The sequence below is a fragment of the Coregonus clupeaformis genome, chromosome 35 (assembly GCF_020615455.1).
Source record: "Coregonus clupeaformis isolate EN_2021a chromosome 35, ASM2061545v1, whole genome shotgun sequence".
Taxonomy (NCBI): Eukaryota; Metazoa; Chordata; class Actinopteri; order Salmoniformes; family Salmonidae; genus Coregonus; species Coregonus clupeaformis.
In genome coordinates this window covers 31,172,285-31,194,386 of record NC_059226.1, presented here as the reverse complement: position 1 = coordinate 31,194,386, position 22,102 = coordinate 31,172,285, and the positions used below count along the sequence as shown (strand labels likewise).

Genomic DNA, 22,102 nt, shown 5'->3' with positions numbered 1-22,102 from the left:
CTGGCCAAGGCTTTCGACTCTGTCAATCACCGCATTCTTAATGGAAGACTAAATAGCCTTGGTTTCTCAAATGACTGCCTCGCCTGGTTCACCAACTACTTCTCAGATAGAGTTCAATGTGTCAAATCGGGGGGCCTGTTGTCTGGACCTCTGGCAGTCTCTATGGAGGTGCCACAGGGTTCAATTCTCGGGCCGACTCTATTCTCTGTGTATATCAATGATGTCGCTCTTGCTGCTGGTGACTCTCAGATCCACCTCTAAGCAGATTACACCATTTTGTATACATCTGGCCCTTCATTGGACACTGTGTTAACAAACCTCCAAACGAGCTTCAATGCCATACAGCACTCCTTCCATAGCCTCCAATTGCTCTTAAACACTAGTAAAACTAAATGCATGCTCTTCAACCGAATGCTGCTTGCACCCGCCCACCCGACTAGAATCACTACTCTCGGCGTGTCTGACCTAGAGTATGTCAATGGCGATACTGCCATTTACTGGAATGGAGTACTATAGGCCACCTGAGATTAATGCGGCTTTCTTTTTTGCGCATGACTTCAAAAGCGCGCCCAGCCAGGTATGGCCACTGTCCTGTTTTATGACCTCATTACATTTTATTAATAAAAGCCTACTGGAGATATAGATGCACAATTCATTGAGCCTATTTTGACTATATATGGTCTCTGTCATTGCCATTCCATCATTTAGCAACTTGTAACCTAGGACTATACAGAAGCCTAATAACTTCTCTCAGCATATCCATTGTAGATTATTGAACTTCCTCAATGGGACAGCATGACAAATCCCAAATGGACTTTGCTTTTGTTTTATGGCAGTGAGTTCCACCGATATGATGACGCCCAGCGCTCTGACCAAACCACTCACATGCGCAATTGTTGCGCTCCAACGCGCTGGAAGGAAGAACAAAATGCCAGACTTCTTCTGCTAAAAGACGTGCCTTTTTATTTTATTACACAGTGTAGTGTTCTAAACCCAGAGTAAACATGTCTAGGTACCACAAAGCAGCGATCGATGGCTACCTGGACCTCTTGAAAGAGGCCACCAGGAAAGACCTGAATACTCCGGACGAGGATGGGATGACGCCTACGCTATGGGCTGCTTTTCATGGACACGCCGAGGCCCTTCAACTTATATGTAGCCGAGGGTGAGTGCAATTGATATTCAGAAGTCATAGCCTACCTTCCCATTCCTAACACCCCAAAACATGTTTAGTGGCATATTAGCAATGAATGCCTATTGTGAAGTTTTTACAATCACTAATTACAATCAATTGAAACCTAATTCAGAAATGATTTTTCTCATAACTGATTTAACTCATTCTAAACTATTAGAATGTGAATTTATTTGGACCTCTTTTGATTTAATTTACCCTATGTATGTTTAGATCAATTTACTTCTAATCCAATGAAAAAATAGCAGAAACTGCCTGACACAAGGAGGAAGGACAGAAGCTATAGGTTATGGTTGGCCTTTTGACATATTCCTAGATGTAGTCCTTGTCCATTACTGTCAGTACCTTTCTGAATTCTTCCTCCTATGAGGACTGATATTTCCAATCGCAAATCTACATTGATGAGTTGCTTAAACACAATAATAAAGGTTTCCTCCAGTAACCTACAAAAATAGTCACTAAACCTATAGTACCAATCCAATGAATACTGTAATATTTGATCTCCTTTAATATTGATGACACGTTTTGTTAGGAGGGATACAGTTCTGCAGTTGAAGGATAAAAGTTTGGAAGTGGCCTAATGCTGATCCTATTCCCAGGACTGCTGCTCGTTTCCAAAACAAACACTTGATCGAAGAGCAAAGGTGGGCTTTATTGTTATTTCATGTGATAGAAGGAATGCCCAACACTTCATTCCTGATGCCCATAAACCTACTAGAGACTATCCTCATTCAGGATTCAAAGGTGAGAGAGTTAGCTGTGTCTCATGGGTCTCAACCTCATAGGTTTCTCTATCAACTAAAACCATTGTCCTCAAATAGTGACTGATTTTAACTATATTCTACAATGTACTGTATGTCACATTTCACCCATGTTCTTTTTGTGCATTACATTTACATTTTAGTCATTTAGCAGACGCTCTTATCCAGAGCGACTTACAGGAGCAATTAGGGTTAAGTGCCTTGCTCAAGGGCACATCGACAGATTTTTCACCTAGTCGGCTCGGGGATTAGAACCAGCGACCTTTCGGTTACTGGCACAACGCTTTTAACCACTAAGCTACCTGCCGCATTAGACATGCATGCTACTCTGAAACCGTCCCCCCACAGCCTTTTAGACCACATTTTCCCATGAGCAGAGCCAAATATTTAATCAGCCAAGGGGAATCATGTAATTAATGACAAACAACAGAGCCCTTCATTTCCCTAACAGCTTTCCCCTGCTTTCATACTGCAGGAAAAAAACAGACCTGATTTTCATCTCTCTTATTTCTTTCTGTCAAGATGACAACCAAGACCAATTGCTTGATTATTTAATTGAAGCACACTAACAATGGATTATGAAGTTTACACAACATTGAACAGTGTATATTTTTACAAAATTGTTGGAATGATGTCTATCATACTCTGGCAGTGGTCAATTCTGTGACCCAAATTTCATCTTTGTGATCATAGCAGCGTATTTCCATGTTGGGCATCAGCAGTGGGATGTACTGCAACAAACTCGGTTTTATGATCACCTGTTGCTAAGATACTGCAATCGGGAGTTTTATAGTGGTAGTGATGGAACATAGGGAGGACTTTCATTCTTAATGGCTTACCAATTAACACATAAGGTAGGGTTGGTTTGTACTTCATGAGTATAGCGTTGGTGACAGGGCTTTTTCATTCATTTATTTAAAGGAATGCTATTATACAACATCAATTAATGACTCATTATTTAGTTTAAGTGTTGTTCATTATATTTCATTGTTAGATACAGGTTGATATGGACATCTGTGTTAATATGTATACATCGCTATATACACTGAGAGGACAAAACATTAGGAACACCTGCTATTTCCATGACATAGACTGACCAGGTGAATCCAGGTGAAAGCTATGACCCCATGTTGATGTCACCTGTTAAGTCCACTTCAATCAGTGTAGATGAAGGTGAGGAGACAGGATAAATAATGATTTTTAAGCCTTGAGACAATTGAGACATGGATTGTGTATGTGTGCCATTCAGAGGGTGAATGGGCAAGACACACGATTGAAGTGCCTTTGAACGGGGTATGGTAGTAGGTACCAGGCACACCGGTTTGAGTGTGTCAAGAACTGCAACGCTGCTGGGTTTTAAGAATGGTCCACCACCCAAAAGACATCCAGCCAACTTGACACAACTGTGGGAAGCATTGGAGTCAACATGGGCCAGCATCCCTGTGGAACGCTTCCAACACCTTGTAGAGTCCATGCCCAACAAATTGAGGCTGTTTTGAGGGCAAAGGGGGTGCAACTCAAGATTAGGAAGGTGTTCCTAACGTTTTGTAGACTGTGTAGATATAGGTTTTTCACAATATTATAGTCAGTGTCAGTATCGTCTACAGGAGAGATGATCAGTATCCTTAAAAATACCTTAAAAATACAGAAAACACATTTCACGTTATTCACTGTCACAAATAATACGGTTTGAATTTACATTTCTCCCGAAGTTGTAAACCTCCATGCAAAATATATAATAATAAACAAATTACAGGTCATTCAAACTGAGAAGTAAAAGTAATCACTCTTAAAACAGTTAATTTGCCTTACATTCAAAATGGTCCGGCAGTGACAACCATGGTCAGTCAGTGTCAGTATCGTCTACAGGAGAGATGATCAGTGGGGTTAAGTTTTTAACGTCATCTTTACCACAGGGGATGAAGATGGGATATCATTTCTCAGTGAAGGTGGAGCCGGTGAAAGAGTAGATATGAGACCTGGCCTCCATGTTGTAGATGAAGACCTGACCTTTATCATAATCCACAAATACCCCCACCTTTTGGGGCTTCTCTCTCAGGGAGAGCGAGACAGGGAGGTTAGTGAGAATCATGTAGTTATTCCCATTCCTCAGCCACAAAATCCAGGATCCATCCTCAGGACTCACTGTTCTCATCCCCTTCCTGTTGATGGGCTCTCTGGCCACTCCTAAATCCCATTCAGTCTTCCCCTTAACCTGCACCGCATTGTAAAATCTCCCTGAGGAAAAGCCCCCCTTTCCCGGAACACTGAGAAAAGTATCAAACCTCTCTGGGTTGGCAGGCAATGTCTGATGTATGTTTCCATGTTCCACTTGTTCCCATCCTCAGATAGAATGAGACGATGATGTGCCATATCAGGGTCTAGAGTCACATCCACTGCATGATTTTGGATGGTTTCAAGATCTTGACTCCCTTTCCTGTACACAAAGTCTAACTGATTAATGAGTACAATCAGCTGACGATTGAGGTCATCTTTGATCTGATCCTGCTCCTCAGTTAGGTTTTTCAGCTGACAGTTGAGGTCTTTTTCGATGCGATCCCTCTCCTGAATGAGACCCCTTCGCTCACCATGAGCTAAAATGCATTCATCTTTGACTAGAAGTAGTTCCTTGGTGAGGTTTTCATTTTCCTGAATGATGTCATCTGACTGCTGTTTAACTCTATCCTTTATATTTAGACGGCAGATGGTCACAGATAGTCCAATCACAGTAGAAGCAACCAATAAGATAAACATTAGAGAGCATCCTCAAAATATCCCTTCATGATTTTCATCTTCATATATATACTTAACACACCGGAACAGCTGACTAGGGACGTGAAATTCAGTCTTCATCACTTCATTGAGCGGGCTCTGTTGAACAATACATATACAATCGGTTGCTGTTAGTCTGGCAGAGTAGAATCCCTCAGTGTTCCTTTATATCTCTGGATACCAACCATATAATTTGGCTCCCTTGGTTCTCTCACTGTCCCGGATACCAGCCTTTAGATTCACACCTCAGAATAATTGCTACCCTTCTCAGTGCCTCAATTGAGATCACTGGCTGGGATCCAACAGCTACAGACACAAGGGTAGACAGGATTTAAAATACTGGAGTGAGGTTTTGAGAAAATAAATACATGTTATAGAGGTAGACAGTATAGGTTATTGCATTTGATAGAAAATGAAACCTTACCTTTAATACGGACTTGAACGGTGAAATCATCATACCCGGACTTTGCCTTAGTAAAGCATTTGCAAAAACCCACCATCATTGCCTTGTACCCTGGTCAGTTTCAAGGAGGTGTTGCCTCTTTTCAGTTAATCTTTAAACAGTGCTGTCCTTTCCCTGTAGGAGACCATCTGATCCTTATAGTTGTCTCTTCCGTATTGGTAAAGATGGACAGCAGTGCCTGGGTGGGGGAGTCTAAACCACTCCATTCTCATATCCTCAACATTGATACCGGGTTTGAGGTAGAGGTCTTCACGGGTACAAAAAGTTCCGAAATGGATCCGTGGCTTTCCCACCCGACCCGAAATGCATCAAAAATAAATAAAAAAAACAGCGACCCGTTCCGAAAAGGCCAGTGGAAAAACAGACACAAACAGACCAGTGCCGGTTCAGATCCTAGAGACCCGTTCAGATCCAAGAGTAGAAAGAGAAAGAAACCTCAGACTGGGCGCTGCCAGCACCATCAATAAACAAGCGATATTGGCCAAATTATCCACAGTTACGTGTACTTAAAAACTGCCTACGATTACACAAATTATCAAGACAATGAGTTCCATAACTTCAAATCAGGAAGTCAACACTGTCATTTCAGCGTTTAGAGAAACAATACACACAGAAAAACTGTGGAATAATCCAAAAGCAAATGTACCAAAGTCAGTGTTCCTAGTTGAACAAAGGCAGCAGTGCAACTTTGTCCATGTACTCATGTACTCACTTTTTGACTTACAACATAAAACCTGTCCAACTCCATACCTTACACACCTACAACGATAAGCAAAAGCTGAACAGAAGTCACAGGGATAAAACATATTTGATCCAATCTTGTGTCTTAGAAATGTATGATTGGTTGGTTGGTTAATTGGTCGGTTGATCGATTGACAGATGTTTCTGTGTTCTTCCAGAGGGGACCCCAACAGGAGCGACATCTGGGGCAACACGCCACTGCACCACGCCGCCACCAACGGTCACATGCATATCCTCAGCTTCCTGGTCAACTTCGGCGCCAACCTCTTCTCCCAGGATAACGACTTCCACACAGCTATGGACGTGGCAGCATCACGCGACCGCATGGACTGCGTGCGGTTCCTGGACAGCGCCGCATCGCAGCAGACCATCCAGAACGCCAAGAAAGTGGCCAGGCTGAAGAAGGAGGCCACCAAAGAGGCGGAAACGCGAGTGAAGCTGTGTGAGAGGGTCAAGAAGAGGCACCAGAGCAAGATGGATAAGATGTACCGAGGGTCAGTGTCAGAGTCCAGCATGGCATCTCCGTCGTTCTCCAAGACGGGCACCATCAACAGTGTGAACGAGCAGTTCTCCAAGCTGATTGCCTCCGATACCTCGGGCTCGCTCACGGCCCGGTCGAAGGGGACGCTCCAGAGGGTATTCGGGAAAAAGGATAAAGGAACGACAGAGAAGGTGGGAGGGGATGGGAACGTCATCTTCGTCAAGCAGGAGAACGGCACCCTCTCTGGGAAGCCCGAGTTCATGGGTGTCTTCTCCGAGCAGGACGAGATCGAGGAGGAAGAGGACCAAGGGATGAGAAGATTTGGGGATGATGAAGTTAATGACGATGACGAGGGAGGAGATGGCCCAGGAGCCAAGGAGTCCATCTTCAAACGGCCCGGCCTGGGGAACATGGTCTTCAGGAAGAACTTCTCCATGGAGATGGGGATAGAGCCTGACGACTTCCCCAGCGGGAACAATGAAAACCTGGGCTTCCTCATCCGCAGGGAGGGGTTCGACACAGAAGGGGAGGACACAGGCTTTGTTGAGGACGAGGAGGACAGCGACCTGCCTTGGAACCAGGAGGAGATAGGCCTGGATGACGACCAGGATGAGGAGACCTCCCCGCTGGACGCCTTCCTCTCATCCATCTCCCTGCCAGACTTCTCCCCAGCCTTCACCCGCGAACAGCTGGACCTGGAGGCGCTGATGCTCTGCTCCGACAACGACCTCAAGGGCATCCGCATCCAACTGGGGCCCCGCAAGAAGATCCTGGAAGCCGCCGCTCGCCGGAAAAGTGCACTGGAGAAACCTGGCGCCATCAAGGACAGCTTTCTGTGATGAAATTATGATATTGGAGGTGGTTGAATATGGCTGAATGGAGCAAGTAGGATGGATGCAAGTAGGAGGATGTAGATTGACAATACTTTTGAATGAAAAGAAGTTGAGAGTTTGAGGTGGAAATAAATATCCTGGTTTTCTATCCTTTAAAGACAAATTCTTGAATCTTTCTCTTATCTTGGAATTAGTCAATGGGCCAGGAGTGACTGCAGCCCGTCAGTACTTTGCTATAGCTGCCGCAGGCTAACGTTAGCATTGATTACCCCAAAACAATGGGGTTCAATAGGCTGGATAAGACTGGCACTGTGACGAGAAAATGGGAGATGGTTGAACTGAGCAGGAATGCCATTTAGGTTAATGGAGTGGCAATAATACCACCACAACCACCACCACCATCTTGCAATACCAATTCATGAAGGAAGAAGGAAGAAACACTGACAGATTTCAAACATAATTTGAGCTGCATGCTCTCATTGGCATGTCTCTGAGAAACACACAACTAATTTTGAATAATGATGTAATGTAAGAGCCTATTAAATGGAAACTGTTCTGATCTTGATTTTCTTGTTCCCTCTTTTGATGATTGATAGAAAGGAGATGACATTGTGATTAATTCAGTTGTGCCATCTTGTATGTACATTTTAATTGCTGTGATTTGTACATTGCTAGATTTTTTTATGACAACCAAAATGAATAACGTTTTTTAATCAGTTGATCAAAGGGTATCTTACACAGGAACATTGAAAAGAATGATTGTTTATTCCTTTGTATCACCATTAAAAATTCATTTTGTGAAATTATTCCATATGAGTTGCATGCATTAATTTTCTCTGACTATGGATTTTTTGGCACTTGCTGAATCACTGATGAAGTAGATAAATACCATGCAGAACTGTAATGTGCCATGAGTTTCTCCTTACCACGTGACCTGACCAGGAAAAACTCTGAGACCTAGTAATGTGAATCTAGCCTTTGTTGCCACCCAATTAAAAAAATATCTTAAATGTTTATTAGACACATAGCTCATATGATAGAGAGGCAGACAAAAGGAATCCTAGCAGGCCACGGTCAGGAGGTCCTTCTGACCCAGTCAACCAGGCAATGAAGGGAAGAGGAGTCACCTGCACCAGCAGGCAGCGCAGACGGAAAGCTTTTGATTCTGGCTACAATGGAGAGGACACAGAGAGAGGGAGAAGACAAGTTCATGCCAGTTATCTACATGTCTGGTGGACAACTTGTCATGGTCAGGATGATCAAGTATCACTTAAGTCTAAAACGTTTTACTTATGAAACTTTCTAGTAAGGCCCCGTGTAGCTCAGTTGGTAGAGCATGGCGCTTTCAACACCAGGGTTGTGGGTTAGATTCCCACGGGGGGCCAGTATGAAAATGTATGCACTCACTAACTGTAAGTCGCTCTGGATAAGAGCGTCTGCTAAATGACTAAAATGTAAAAATCTGAATAGTTGTTTTCACCTGAACTGTAAGTGGACTACAACCAGTATTGTATGTACCAGTGTGCAGATTTTGGTCATTATTTGAAATCAGACTATATCATACATTGCATAGGATCACCACTGACATTTTCAAAGTTTATCTCTGATGTAACCATGAGTCACTGGAGTGGTATTATGGCTATTCGTGATAATATGTGGAGTTACATCTTTTGTGGAGTTACACCTAGGTGGAGCTTCAAATTAGATAAAAAATACAGTATGACTAACTGGCATACCCAAAATGTGTTTTATTACATTATACTTTGAACAGGTACATGATGGATCAACCTTTTAGGGTGTAACCTTACATGCTCAGTTGGTAGAGCATGGCGCTTGCAACGCCAGGGTTGTGGATTCGATTCCCACGGGGGGCCAGTATGAAAATGTATGCACTCACTAACTGTAAGTCGCTCTGGATAAGAGCGTCTGCTAAATGACTAAAATGTAAAAATGTAAACGTGTAACCAAGCAAGGACCTTCGAGAACCTAAACAGCAGGGGGCGATAAGGAGCTCTGTTTTACTTTGCTGTACTTCAAAAGAGAGAAAAGAAGACATGGCGTCTGGTGGTCACGACTCTTGATAAACAATTTTATCGGTCGAGACCTGACAAATTTGGATTGTTCTATTGATGCGGCAATGTTTATCAGGTAATGTTACATATTATCACGATCTCAGGGTAGAAGTGCATGGTCTGCTGTCTTAGAATTTGAGCAGTAAAGACAATTTTTAGGAGGCAAGTGTCGATCATCATTTAACTTAGCAGTTGTCAGCAGTGTCAGTCAGCGGTTTCCAGAAATCTTCGGCAAATACAAACTAGCTAGTTAGTTTTTTAATCACATTCATTGTGATTAGTCACATGAATTGCATCTGTAGTGTTCTAATTTGAGTTTCAATGAACTATTTCAATCGAGAGATTCAGCTTGCTTCCTCAAATATAATTATTGCTTTGGTTGAAAATTGTGTTATTGCCATGACAAGGGGGAAATGTCATTACCACAATATGTTGTGTGAACTGGAATGCATTATCTGGTCTTGAAATTGTACTAGACACTTGTGATGCTGCTATGAATTCCCTCACCGCCACCTCCTTTTTTATATATATATATATATATATATAGTATTTGTTATGGAGAGGGCAGTATATGACAGGAGACTGTTGCCCCAGTGGACTGAAAGGATTCTTGACAGGCCAGCTGGGGAAAAATAGAGTGTAGCCAGCAGATCCAACCGTTTTGCTTACAGCTGCACTAGGGTCGGACAGCATTCCTGTGTCGTTTTAAAGGCTCTGCATGCTCAGTCAGACACAGCATTTACTGCGATGTGGCTCTGAAGAAGTCAGGGCATTCATACTTCTTGCAATTCGCAGAGCTGTTGTCAGGGAAGGGAGTTTGTGTTTATACAGGACATACCGCCAACCAATCATGTCAATGCAGAGCTATACGGAGCTATTATTCACATAATTACAACATTTTGGAGGCGCACGGCATCGCCGTACGGAGCTTGATTTGGCCTCCGGAGGCTCCGTTATTGCGTCACACCCTTCATATGGAGCCTCCCGACTGCATTGTCGGATCAAGTATAAATCTGCTTTAAGACACCGCGGCGCCGGCACGAGAAATGGCTCGGAAAACATACCTCAATCCAGGGATGAGAAAATGCGTTGGACTCTGAATTTTCCCATTATCCAAACTGTTCCACCGAGAAGATTGAACGACTACTAGTTTTTCTGGAAAAAGTGTCATTTTCGTCCTCATGCTAGGTAGCAGAAGCCACAGCAGCAATTTTGTTGTTCAACGCACCATGCCATTCCATAATGGCTGCTGTGGCTACCGCTAACTAGCATGAGGTCGGTGTAACAGTTGGGATATTGGGAAAATTACATATACAACACATTTCTCATCCCTGGATTGAGGTATGTTTTCCGAGCCATTTCTCGCGCCGGCTCCGCAGTGTCTTAATCTACACAGGAATGCTGTCCGACCCTAGTGCAGCTGTAAGCAAGTGGGTCAGATCTGCTGGCTAAAGACACTGTAGCCTACTGTCTATCTGCCTCTTCCTCCCCTACAGACTTGACTAAAGTGAAAGGATGGCCGAAATCATTGCTGTGAACATCTCGGCCACATCCCCCTCTGCCACCTTCTTCCTGCCCCCATCTCCTGTCATCGAAGACTCTGGCTTTCCCCTGGCCTCACTGGACAGTGAGGACTATGTGTTCGTGGAGGCCAGGCACCCCAACAAGGTCCTGGAGGGTCTGAACAGCCTACGTCTCAACAATGCCTTCTGTGATGTGACACTGTGCTGTGGGGGGCAGGAGTTCCCCTGTCACCGCATCGTACTGGCTTCCTTTAGCTCTTACTTCCAGGTATGGACAGTGGTGTACAGTACAGTACAACTATATTAATCACCTCAGGGAGTGTTGAAGTTATCATTGGGAAAAGAGTACAAAACCATACATTGTCCAAGAACAGACATAGAAAGTTGCATACACTACAAGGGCAGCAGGTAGCCTAGTGGTTAAGAGCGTTGGGCCAGTAACCAAAAGGTCGCTGGTTTGAATCCCTGAACCAACTAGGTGAAAAATCTGTTGATGTGCCCTTGAGCAAGGCACTTAACCCTGATTGCTCCTGGATAAGAGCGTCTGCTAAATAACTAAAATGTATATGTAAATTAAATTGTGGTGTAGATATTCAGGGGGAAAAACAGTAGACGTGAATGTTTTAGGACATTTTAAAAGGCATTTCCTGCAATTCTGCACAGTTTGACATGACTTACTATGCCTCTCTTGAGTACAAGTGGAAGGATAAGTCAGCACCATCATGAATGAAGGTATTTCGAGGCAAATATTAAGAAGACACAAAAGAAGAAGACTGAGTTTTATTATAATTATGAATATTTACATATAAAAAAGTTCCTGCAATTCTACAGTCTGATATGATTTTATGCCCTGACCTCTTGAGGGCTACTTTGAAAACAGTATAACTGAAAGGATAAGTCACCATCATCAATGAAAGTATTTCAAATATTAATAATACACAAAAGATTACTGAGTACTATTATAATGATGCACATTACTATTTACATAGGATATCATCTACTAAGTTGATCATACATTGACTATCAAGTTTTGTAGTTTTCATAGTTTACAGGTGGAGGTTGAGCTAAAACATACCTTGAACTAAGGACTGTCTGAATGCCTGTTGGAGAGAGAAAGAGAGTCAGGGAGAGTCTCCATTGAAACTGTAAATTACACTGCTCAAAAAAATAAAGGGAACACTAAAATAACACATCCTAGATCTGAATGAATGAAATAATCTTATTAAATACTTTTTTCTTTACATAATTGAATGTGGAAATCAAATTTATCAACCCATGGAGGTCTGGATTTGGAGTCACCCTCAAAATTAAAGTGGAAAACCACACTACAGGCTGATCCAACTTTGATGTAATGTCCTTAAAACAAGTCAAAAAGAGGCTCAGTAGTGTGTGTGGCCTCCACGTGCCTGTATGACGTGCCTGGGCATGCTCCTGATGAGGTGGCGGATGGTCTCCTGAGGGATCTCCTCCCAGACCTGGACTAAAGCATCCGCCAACTCCTGGACAGTCTGTGGTGCAACGTGGCGTTGGTGGATGGCGCGAGACATGATGTCCCAGATGTGCTCAATTGGATTCAGGTCTGGGGAACGGGCGGGCCAGTCCATAGCATCAATGCCTTCCTCTTGCAGGAACTGCTAACACACTCCAGCCACATGAGGTCTAGCATTGTCTTGCATTAGGAGGAACCCAGGGCCAACCGCACCAGCATTTGGTCTCACAAGGGGTCTGAGGATCTCATCTCGGTACCTAATGGCAGTCAGGCTACCTCTGGCGAGCACATTGAGGGCTGTGCGGCCCACCAAATAAATGCCACCCCACACCATGACTGACCCACCGCCAAACCGGTCATGCTGGAGGATGTTGCAGGCAGCAGAACGTTCTCCACGGCGTCTCCAGACTCTGTCACGTGCTCAGTGTGAACCTGCTTACATCTGTGAAGAGCACAGGGCGCCAGTGGCGAATTTGCCAATCTTGGTGTTCTCTGGCAAATGCCAAACGTCCTGCATGGTGTTGGGCTGTAAGCACAACCTCCACCTGTGGACGTCGGGCCCTCATACCACCCTCATGGAGTCTGTTTCTGACCGTTTGAGCAGACACATGCACATTTGTGGCCTGCTGGAGGTCATTTTGCAGGGCTCTGGCAGTGCTCCTCCTGCTCCTCCTTGCACAAAGGCGGAAGTAGCAGTCCTGCTGCTGGGTTGTTGCCCTCCTACAGCCTCCTCCACGTCTCCTGATGTACTGGCCTGTCTCCTGGTAGCGCCTCCATGCTCTGGACTCTATGCTGAAAGACACAGCAAACCTTCCTGCCACAGCTCGCATTGATGTGCCATCCTGGATGAGCTGCACTACCTGAGCCACTTGTGTGGGTTGTAGACTACGTCTCATGCTACCACTAGAGTGAAAGCACCGCCAGCATTCAAAAGTGACCAAAACATCAGCCAGGAAGCATAGGAACTGAGAAGTGGTCTGTGGTCACCACCTGCAAAACCAGCCCTTTATTGGGGGTGTCTTGCTAATTGCCTATACTTTCCACCTGTTGTCTATTCCATTTGCACAACAGCATGTGAAATGTATTGTCAATCAGTGTTGCTTCCTAAGTGGACAGTTTGATTTCACAGAAGTGTGATTGACTTGGAGTTACATTGTGTTGTTTAAGTGTTCCCTTTATTTTTTTTAGCAGTGTAGTAATACTTCACTTACTGGTAGCGGGATGGGCGCAAATATATAGTGTGGCTGTATAGACAGCGGAGGAGGAGCAGTGCGTCCGAACAGGCCCGGACTAACGCAGTGCTGTTTTATAATGCTTTTCTACAAATTTTGTCATGAGGGTGAGAGAAAATGTTGCAGTTTAAAAGCTCATTTCCTGCGATTCTACACATTTGCCATGGGGCAGAGAGAAATGTGCTGTTTTATAGCTCACCTCAGGCTATTCTTCACATTTTGCCATGAGGTTGAGAGAACATTTAGCAGTTTTAAATCAAATGTCCTGGTATTCTACAATTTCCTGTTATTCTATAATCGACCTGTTCAGAATACTGGGGGGGGGGGATATGTCCCCCAATCCCCAGTGGCAATTTTGCGTATGATCCACTAACACTTACCAACTCATACCGGACAGTCAGACTGTGCGTTAATATAAGTAGGTGGCCTCGAGGTTATTATTATAACTACTATACTACAGAGACCCAGAGTGCAATACAGTGGTGCAACGGGGATGAGCTAGCTGACGATGCCCCTGCTCCTGAACTATTCTATTTACTGAATGGATACAGTTCATTGATGACAGTGCATCTTATATTGTCACTCACTGCAGACCTGAAGTACTTAAATGTGATCATTTGCTGTTGGCGCTTTTCCACTGGCAGGAGTTTCTCTCTTTTCCTAATGCTATGCCCTCCCCTCTGTCCTCCTCAGGCCATGTTCTCCACAGACCTGATGGAGTCCAGACAGGAGCGGGTGGCCATCAACGGAGTGGAGTCCCAGATGATTGGCATGCTGGTCAGCTACGCCTACACGGCTGAGGTGGTCATCTCCAAGGCCAACGTGCAGGTGAGGTAGAACCATTGTCTTCTAGTCTCACTTTGTAGTCAGCTTCTGGTTTAGTGTTGCAGTTGTTAAATGGAAGTTGTAGTACACCAGAGTTGAAGTCAGTTTCATTCCTAGTCAGAAATACAGTAAATGGCACTTTTCATTTCCTAAATAAATGTAAAAAACTCAATCAATCTCTTGAGTTGACTGTCTTGAAATCAAATGTCATTGTCCTGAATTGACATGTGACCCCCAGGCCCTGCTGGCTGCGGCCAACCTCCTGGACGTGATGGCGGTGCGCGAGGCCTGCTGCCGCTTCATGGAGCGCCAGATGGATGAGATGAACTGTGTGGGCATCCACTGCTTCGCTGAGGCCCACTCCTGCAGGGAGCTGGAGAAACGCAGCATGGACTACATCCTCCGGCACTTCGGCAGTGTCTGCCAACAGGTGAGATAGGAAGGGAGGTCTGGGTTGTGTAGTCCAAACCTGGGGTGTGTCTCAATAGGTTAAAATGTATTTTTCACCTCTGTTCTCCTTCATCTGTGCTGCATTGAACACTGATCCCAGAGAGGTATTTTGTTTCACCCGTCTTGTTAATTCAGAACAGTGCAGACCAATGTTCCCTCTAAGATGGGCGCGCAGCTCTCCTCGGACTGCAGCACAGAATATATATCAGACCGTGCAGAGAAGCAACTTTCTAGAGTTTTCCCCTTTAGTTAACAGTATCAACGTTTCGCTGTACTGTGGTAATTGTGATCGAAACAACGCAATATTAGCCACTTTCAATGTAACATACCGAAACAAAACATCCTCAGTGTTCACAGTAAACGCAAACCTGAAATTTGCTCAGTGCCCAATTTTTTTTGAGGGAACATTGGTGCAGACGAAGGAGAGGACATCTACATTTTACATTTTACATTTTAGTCATTTAGCAGACGCTCTTATCCAGAGCGACTTACAGGAGCAATTAGGGTTAAGTGCCTTGCTTAAGGGCACATCGACAGATTTTTCACCTAGTCGGCTCGGGGATTAGAACCAGCGACCTTTCGGTTACTGGCACAACGCTCTTACCCACTAAGCTACCTGCCGACCCCACTAAGCTACCTACATCTCTCATGTCATTGGTGCAGACGAAGGAGAGGACATCTCTCATGTGTCATTGTTTAGACATTCCCATTCTTTGCCTGTGAGAAAGAAAGGAGAAGTGACATCATAGTCAACTGTCTTTTGTTCCCCTGACTGGCCCCTTGCCTGTTCATTAGGCACCAAAAGGAAGAAACCAGACTAAAACAGGGAGGGACTACCTGGACTTGTTCCAATAAGAAACGCTAATTTATGCTTTAAATGTCAAAACGTTTTGAAACATTCTCAGTTGTGTAACCTAATGAACACAGCCCTGTGGTCCATTGTCCCCCCCCAGGAAGAGTTCCTGTCTCTGTGTGCAGACAAGCTGACAGAGATCATTGCCAGCGACCACCTGAATGTGGCCAAGGAGGAGACAGTGTTCGAGGCCACCATGCTGTGGCTGGACAAGAGCGCCACCCGCAGGCAGAACTTTGAAAAGGTCTGCTTGGAAACAACAGTCAATGCAGTGGTCCCCATTTGTCCGTGTGTTGAGCGGTATCTAGGCGACAGATTGTGGCCAGCTCTGTGCTAAGCCCCCTCCCTACAGTTCTCTGTTGACTGTGGTGTGTGTGTGGTTTTTAAGCTCTGGGATCCCCAGTAGATCTGACTGTCCGAGACCCCAGATGTCAGTCACTCAGCGTTACATAAACGTTAGGGATTAGAACCCCATTGTTTGGTCCTGTAGTAACCATGGGCCCTGAGAGGTGTCACCCTGGCCTGGCACCAATAGGATTTAGAGCCTCTCAGATTTGAGTCGGTGTCATTATGGATAGGTCAGAGGTCAGCAGCCTACACGATCCAATCATGTTAAGTGGAAGGTGGAGGTATCAAGGTCGCTCTGGTACAATGGAATCAATTGAAGGTTAGGTCCTATGTCCTTGTGTTTAATGTGTATATAAAACTGTAGAGGTGGGATGGAGATGCCTGCCTGTGTCTGTCTGCTCGCTCATGTCTATGTGTATGTGTCCAGTGAGTGCGGGTGTGTTTGTTTTCAGTTTATGTGTCTCCAGTTATTCTAACCCATGTCTCCCTGCAGGTCTTGGAGCACATCCGTCTGCCACTGATCAGCCCATACTACATCCACGATGTGATTGAGTCTCTGGAGGTGGTCCGGGAGTCCCAGCGCTGTCAGAGGCTCATCTCTGAGGCCAAGGACTACCTGCTGCTACAGGACCGACGAGGAGAGCTCTACTGCCCCCGGGCACGCCCACGTAGGTCCACAGGTAGGTACCACACGCATGGATACATACACGCATACACATAAACACACTCAAAATACACCCTGTCACGCACAAACACAAGGACTCACACACACACACACACACACACATTTAACCTCCCACTTGTCAAACTCCTCCACACGCCTTGCGCTTTAATAAACTTTCCGAAGCAAACACAACAGCATTTAAAACAAACACCATCAAACCCTGGCATGCCTGGATGATTGTTCTACCAACTGCCTTTAATACAATTATCAGCTCTCTGAAGCTCCTAGTCCCCTGTGGCTTCCCAGTGACATCTGTCTCTCCTGGCCTCTCTCTGTGACAGGGACAGCTGAGGTGATTGTGACGGTGGGGGGAGAGGACGACAAGGTGGTGCTGCGTAGCGTGGAGAGTTTTGACCCCCTCACCAGCCAGTGGAAGAGTCTGGCCTGCCTGCCCTTCGCTGTCAGTAAACACGGCCTGGTGGTTTCAGGTGAGGACCATTTGGTTTAGTTTGTATATTAACACCTAGTGATAAGATGGATTCTACTACTGTATGCTATAGATTGTTATAGGACCTTTGTTACATTTGACCTAATGCTTGAGAATGGCTTGTTTCTTTTTATTGTAATTGTGTACAGTATAAGATTAAGAAAATACACATTTCAGTTTCTCACAGAATAGACAAATTATGATATTCTTATTCAATACTATTATTTTCTAATCTATTCCACTCTCAATGTTCTCTCCCCCAGGCTCCACTCTGTACCTGGCTGGAGGGGAGTTCCCTGACGGCTCGGCCAGCAGAGAGATGTGGCGCTATGACCCCTGCTTCGACTCCTGGCTGGAGATGGCCCCCATGAACGTAGCCCGCTCAGAGCTAGGTAAAAATTCAGTCAATTCTACCCATTTATTTCTCCATTTTAATATACTGTCTGACATGTCAGCACTAAAAACAAACATCTTACATAACACTGGTTAGAAGGACAGCCGGGGACTTGTGACCTTTCTTAACAGGTTAGGTCCCCGTCCATGACTTCTGTAATGGAATAAAACAACAGCCAATATAGTACATCATTTGTGAGTGCTGACAGACTTCTGTTTGATGATAGACTTCTATTGGATGATCCTCTCTGTTTAAAGTTGAGCAGGCTGGATCTTCCATTAATATGTCCCCATCCCTCCCCTCCAGGTCTGGTGATGCTGGATGGCTATGTGTTTGCGGTGGGGGGCTGGGAGGGCCGTTCCCGCCTGGACTCGGTAGAGTGTTACAACCCCCACACCAACACCTGGCAGTTCATGGAGTCGGTCAAGATGGCCGTCACCAGCCCTGCCGTGGTGTCACTGGATGGTCTGCTCTATGTCACAGGTAGGGGAGATCATTGCTCACCCACTTCCAGAGAACTCTATGGCTGCGTTTACACAGGCAGCCCAATTCTGATGTTTCTTTCACTAATTGGTCTTTTGACCAATCAGATCAGCTCTGAAAAAGATCTGATGTGATTGGTCAAAAGACCAATTAGTGGGGAAAATATCAGAATTGGGATGATTGTATAAATGCAGGCAAAGTATTTACTGTAGACAGTCACAGCAACTATAGGTTCAGCTTGGTTGATATTATTTTTCTGTAATTGCTTTATGCTGTAGTTTGAATTGTCTACAGGTCATCTTTAATATTAGATCATTGTAACTTATCAGTGTCCTCCTGGCTCCTAGGTGGTGCTGTTCTAGAGGATGGTGACGGCACAGACCTGGCCCAGGTGTACAACCCTAAAACGTCCGTGTGGACAGAGGTGGCCCCCATGCAGATCGCTCGCTCCGGCTCTGCTGCCTGCACCCTAAAGGGGAAAATCTACGTCATAGGTAACAGGGATCAGTTTGGACTTTTAGATCACAATGAATAAAATTACATGGACAGAGGGGACCTGATCCTAGATCAGCACTCCTACTCTGAGATGCTTGATACATACGGACTTTCCCTGAACACGTGACATGACCAGGAGAAAAGTAGTAAGGCCCTAGTTTGAAGCCAAGAGGATATTTCCACATTGTCTGTGGAAAAATACATTAGGATTTTCTCCTGTATTCCATTCCTAGGTGGCTGGCACGCGTCCACAGAGAACACAGACAAGGTGGAGTGTTACGACCCCAAGAGTAACCAGTGGACAATGTGTGCCCATATGAGGGAGAGGCGCTACCGGCCCGGTGTGGCCGTGGTGGACGGCAAGATCTACGTGCTGGGTGGAGAGGAGGGCTGGGACAGGTAAAAGACCGCTCCATGTCAAGCCTTATCTAAGCATATTCAGCTATATTTATTAGGCCACACCATAGCAAAATGGTTTTCAACAGAAAATGAAAGCAAGCATTTTTATTGAACAAGTTTATGTAGTTTCTCCCCATTTGTCAGTTTACTAGCGTTTGGTGCCTACTGAATACGACCCTGATTTGGCAGGTGCAAGGCCTATAAAATATTATATTTTCTTTAGGAGAATACGAAAAGTATCTGGGCTGCCTATGGTACCATATATATATATATATATATATATATATATATATATATATATATATATATATATATATATATATACTGCTCAAAAAAATAAAGGGAACTCTAAAATAACACATCCTAGATCTGAATGAATGAAATAATCTAATTAAATACTTTTTTCTTTACATAGTTGAATGTGCTGACAACAAAATCACACAACAATTATCAATGGAAATCAAATTTATCAACCCATGGAGGTCTGGATTTGGAGTCACCCTCAAAATTAAAGTGGAAAACCACACTACAGGCTGATCCAACTTTGATGTAATGTCCTTAAAACAAGTGAAAATGAGGCTCAGTAGTGTGTGTGGCCTCCACGTGCCTGTATGACCTCCCTACAACGCCTGGGCATGCTCCTGATGAGGTGGCGTATGGTCTCCTGAGGGATCTCCTCCCAGACCTGGACTAAAGCATCCGCCAACTCCTGGACAGTCTGTGGTGTAACGTGGCGTTGGTGGATGGAGCGAGACATGATGTCCCAGATGTGCTCAATTGGATTCAGGTCTGGGGAACGGGCGGGCCAGTCCATAGCATCAATGCCTTCCTCTTGCAGGAACTGCTGACACACTCCAGCCACATGAGGTCTAGCATTGTCTTGCATTAGGAGGAACCCAGGGCCAACCGCACCAGCATATGGTCTCACAAGGGGTCTGAGGATCTCATTTCGGTACCTAATGGCAGTCAGGCTACCTCTGGCGAGCACATGGAGGGCTGTGCGGCCCCCCAAAGAAATGCCACCCCACACCATGACTGACCCACCGCCAAACCGGTCATGCTGGAGGATGTTGCAGGCAGCAGAACGTTCTCCACTGCGTCTCCAGACTCTGTCACGTCTGTCACGTACTCAGTGTGAACCTGCTTTCATCTGTGAAGAGCACAGGGCGCCAGTGGCGAATTTGCCAATCTTGGTGTTCTCTGGCAAATTCCAAACGTCCTGCACGTTGTTGGGCTGTAAGCACAACCCCCACCTGTGGACGTCGGGCCCTCATACCACCCTCATGGAGTCTGTTTCTGACCGTTTGAGCAGACACATGCACATTTGTGGCCTGCTGGAGGTCATTTTGCAGGGCTCTGGCATTGCTCCTCCTGCTCCTCCTTGCACAAAAGCGGAAGTAGCAGTCCTGCTGCTGGGTTGTTGCCCTCCTACGGCCTCCTCCACGTCTCCTGATGTACTGGCCTGTCTCCTGGTAGCGCCTCCATGCTCTGGACACTACGCTGACAGACACAGCAAACCTTCTTGCCACAGCTCGCATTGATGTGCCGTCCTGGATGAGCTGCACTACCTGAGCCACTTGTGTGGGTTGTAGACTCCGTCTCATGCTACCACTAGAGTGAAAGCACCGCCAGCATTCAAAAGTGACCAAAACATCAGCCAGGAAGCATAGGAACTGAGAAGTGGTCTGTGGTCACCATCTGCAAAACCAGTCCTTTATTGGGGGTGTCTTGCTAATTGCCTATAATTTCCACCTGTTGTCTATTCCATTTGCACAACAGCATGTGAAATTTGTCAATCAGTGTTGCTTCCTAAGTGGACAGTTTGATTTCACAGAAGTGTGATTGACTTGGAGTTACATTGTGTTGTTTAAGTGTTCCCTTTATTTTTTTTAGCAGTGTGTGTATATATATATATATATATATATATATATATAGCACTAATTTTGATGAAATGGCACCTTATTCCGAATGTAGTGCACTACTTTTGACCAGAGCCTATGCAACCTGTCCCCTCTGTCCGCCAGGTACCACGACACCATCGAGCGGTATTGTGAGGAGACCGACAGCTGGGAGATCGTGGGGGAGATGCCCACCAGCCGGAGCTGGCTGAGCTGTGTTTCTCTGCAGCTGAGGAAGGACGCCCATGGGGGCAGCCGCCCCGGCACCGCCTCGGAGACCGAGTTCTCTGTGGACTGAGACGGATGGAGTACTCCAGACATAGAGGTCCTAGTACCATTCATTTCTATGGCGTCAGACTGCCACCTTTTGGAGAGCTCTGACTGTATCTCTGCCAAACAGTCAACCTGTCCCTGGCTGTTCAGGTGCTGAACAGAAGTCACTGTGCCACAGAGAATACCAGAGGGCAGCTAACTAACTTAGTAGGGCTGCTATTCTGTCTCATCATGAGTCTTGACCTTGCCAAGTCACTGCGCCTCTAGGCTTAAGCCATGGAGAAGGACAGAAGTGTGACTGCCTCAATGGCAAGCCTGACAAAAGTGGTCTTTATTTCACCATGAAAGCCTGTTCACTCACTCAACGGCATGGGTCCATTCTGTTGCCATGGCAATGTCACTGTGTGTCCATGGTAACGGTATCATTTAGGATGGATGACCCGTCACCCACTTATGGAACCCTCTCTCTTTTAATGTTACGTGAATGTTTGGGGTCAGGGTGTTTTAGTAGAACTCAATCACCTTACAACGGTGACTTAGCAAGATGTTCTCTCCACAACCATCGTAGTGTATTTTTATGTGACGTTTTGTATTTATTTGATGTTTCTTTGGTTGAGGATGACCCATTTTATTACAATTGGAAGATAATTATTTCCCCTTTATAAAAGATGCTCTTTATTGGCCAAAGAATCCATTGTGAAACAATATTTCAGAGACAAATTAGTGAAAAGAAAGCCAACCATGTTTGAAGTGTTTTGTTGTCATGCAAATTTGTAAGGTCTGTTCTCAATTGCCTTTTGACTGCCTGTTATATGGTTTAGTTTATATTTGTCTAATCGGTATGCTTAGTAAATGTTGACTGGGTAACTTTGAGTGAGCTGTATGACGCTTTCCAATAGTAATTTTAATTCTGTAAAAGTGGATCAAACATGTACCATGAATTGAATAAAAGCATATGGATGCCAATATGGTTA

The 22,102-nt window shown here is 45.0% G+C and overlaps 2 protein-coding genes and 1 non-coding gene across 4 annotated transcripts; all 3 read left to right on the top strand.

Annotated features, from left to right (window-relative positions):
* The first annotated feature begins 895 nt into the window (after positions 1 to 895).
* Positions 896 to 8,049, top strand: LOC121551387 (ankyrin repeat and SAM domain-containing protein 4B). Its single transcript, XM_041864011.2, has 2 exons — positions 896 to 1,165; positions 6,088 to 8,049. The coding sequence occupies exons 1-2, from the start codon at positions 1,005 to 1,007 to the stop codon at positions 7,247 to 7,249; spliced, it is 1,323 nt and encodes a 440-aa protein (XP_041719945.1). The 5' UTR covers positions 896 to 1,004; the 3' UTR covers positions 7,250 to 8,049.
* A 503-nt stretch (positions 8,050 to 8,552) lies between these two features.
* On the top strand, positions 8,553 to 8,628 carry trnae-uuc. Its single transcript has one exon. It is a non-coding gene; the product is annotated as a tRNA-Glu (tRNA).
* A 664-nt stretch (positions 8,629 to 9,292) lies between these two features.
* Positions 9,293 to 22,094, top strand: LOC121551389 (kelch-like protein diablo). 2 transcript variants are annotated; one of them, XM_041864012.2, is made up of 12 exons: positions 9,293 to 9,391; positions 10,812 to 11,106; positions 14,253 to 14,387; positions 14,623 to 14,814; positions 15,788 to 15,931; positions 16,529 to 16,715; positions 17,041 to 17,187; positions 17,450 to 17,578; positions 17,887 to 18,063; positions 18,411 to 18,557; positions 18,792 to 18,957; positions 20,982 to 22,094. In XM_041864012.2, the coding sequence occupies exons 2-12, from the start codon at positions 10,831 to 10,833 to the stop codon at positions 21,151 to 21,153; spliced, it is 1,872 nt and encodes a 623-aa protein (XP_041719946.1). In that variant the 5' UTR covers positions 9,293 to 9,391; positions 10,812 to 10,830; the 3' UTR covers positions 21,154 to 22,094. The 2 variants fall into 2 exon arrangements, with proteins under 2 accessions (XP_041719946.1, XP_041719949.1); XM_041864015.2 differs by lacking the exon at positions 15,788 to 15,931.
* The last annotated feature ends 8 nt before the right edge of the window (positions 22,095 to 22,102 follow it).

Coding starts and splice junctions, on each gene's coding strand:
- LOC121551387 (XM_041864011.2), top strand. CDS start 1,005: ATGTCTAGGTACCACAAAGCAGCGATCGATGGCTACCTGGACCTCTTG. Junction 1,166..6,087: donor CAACTTATATGTAGCCGAGG/GTGAGTGCAATT, acceptor GTGTTCTTCCAG/AGGGGACCCCAACAGGAGCG.
- LOC121551389 (XM_041864012.2), top strand. CDS start 10,831: ATGGCCGAAATCATTGCTGTGAACATCTCGGCCACATCCCCCTCTGCC. Junction 14,388..14,622: donor TCTCCAAGGCCAACGTGCAG/GTGAGGTAGAAC, acceptor TGTGACCCCCAG/GCCCTGCTGGCTGCGGCCAA. Junction 17,579..17,886: donor CGTAGCCCGCTCAGAGCTAG/GTAAAAATTCAG, acceptor CCTCCCCTCCAG/GTCTGGTGATGCTGGATGGC.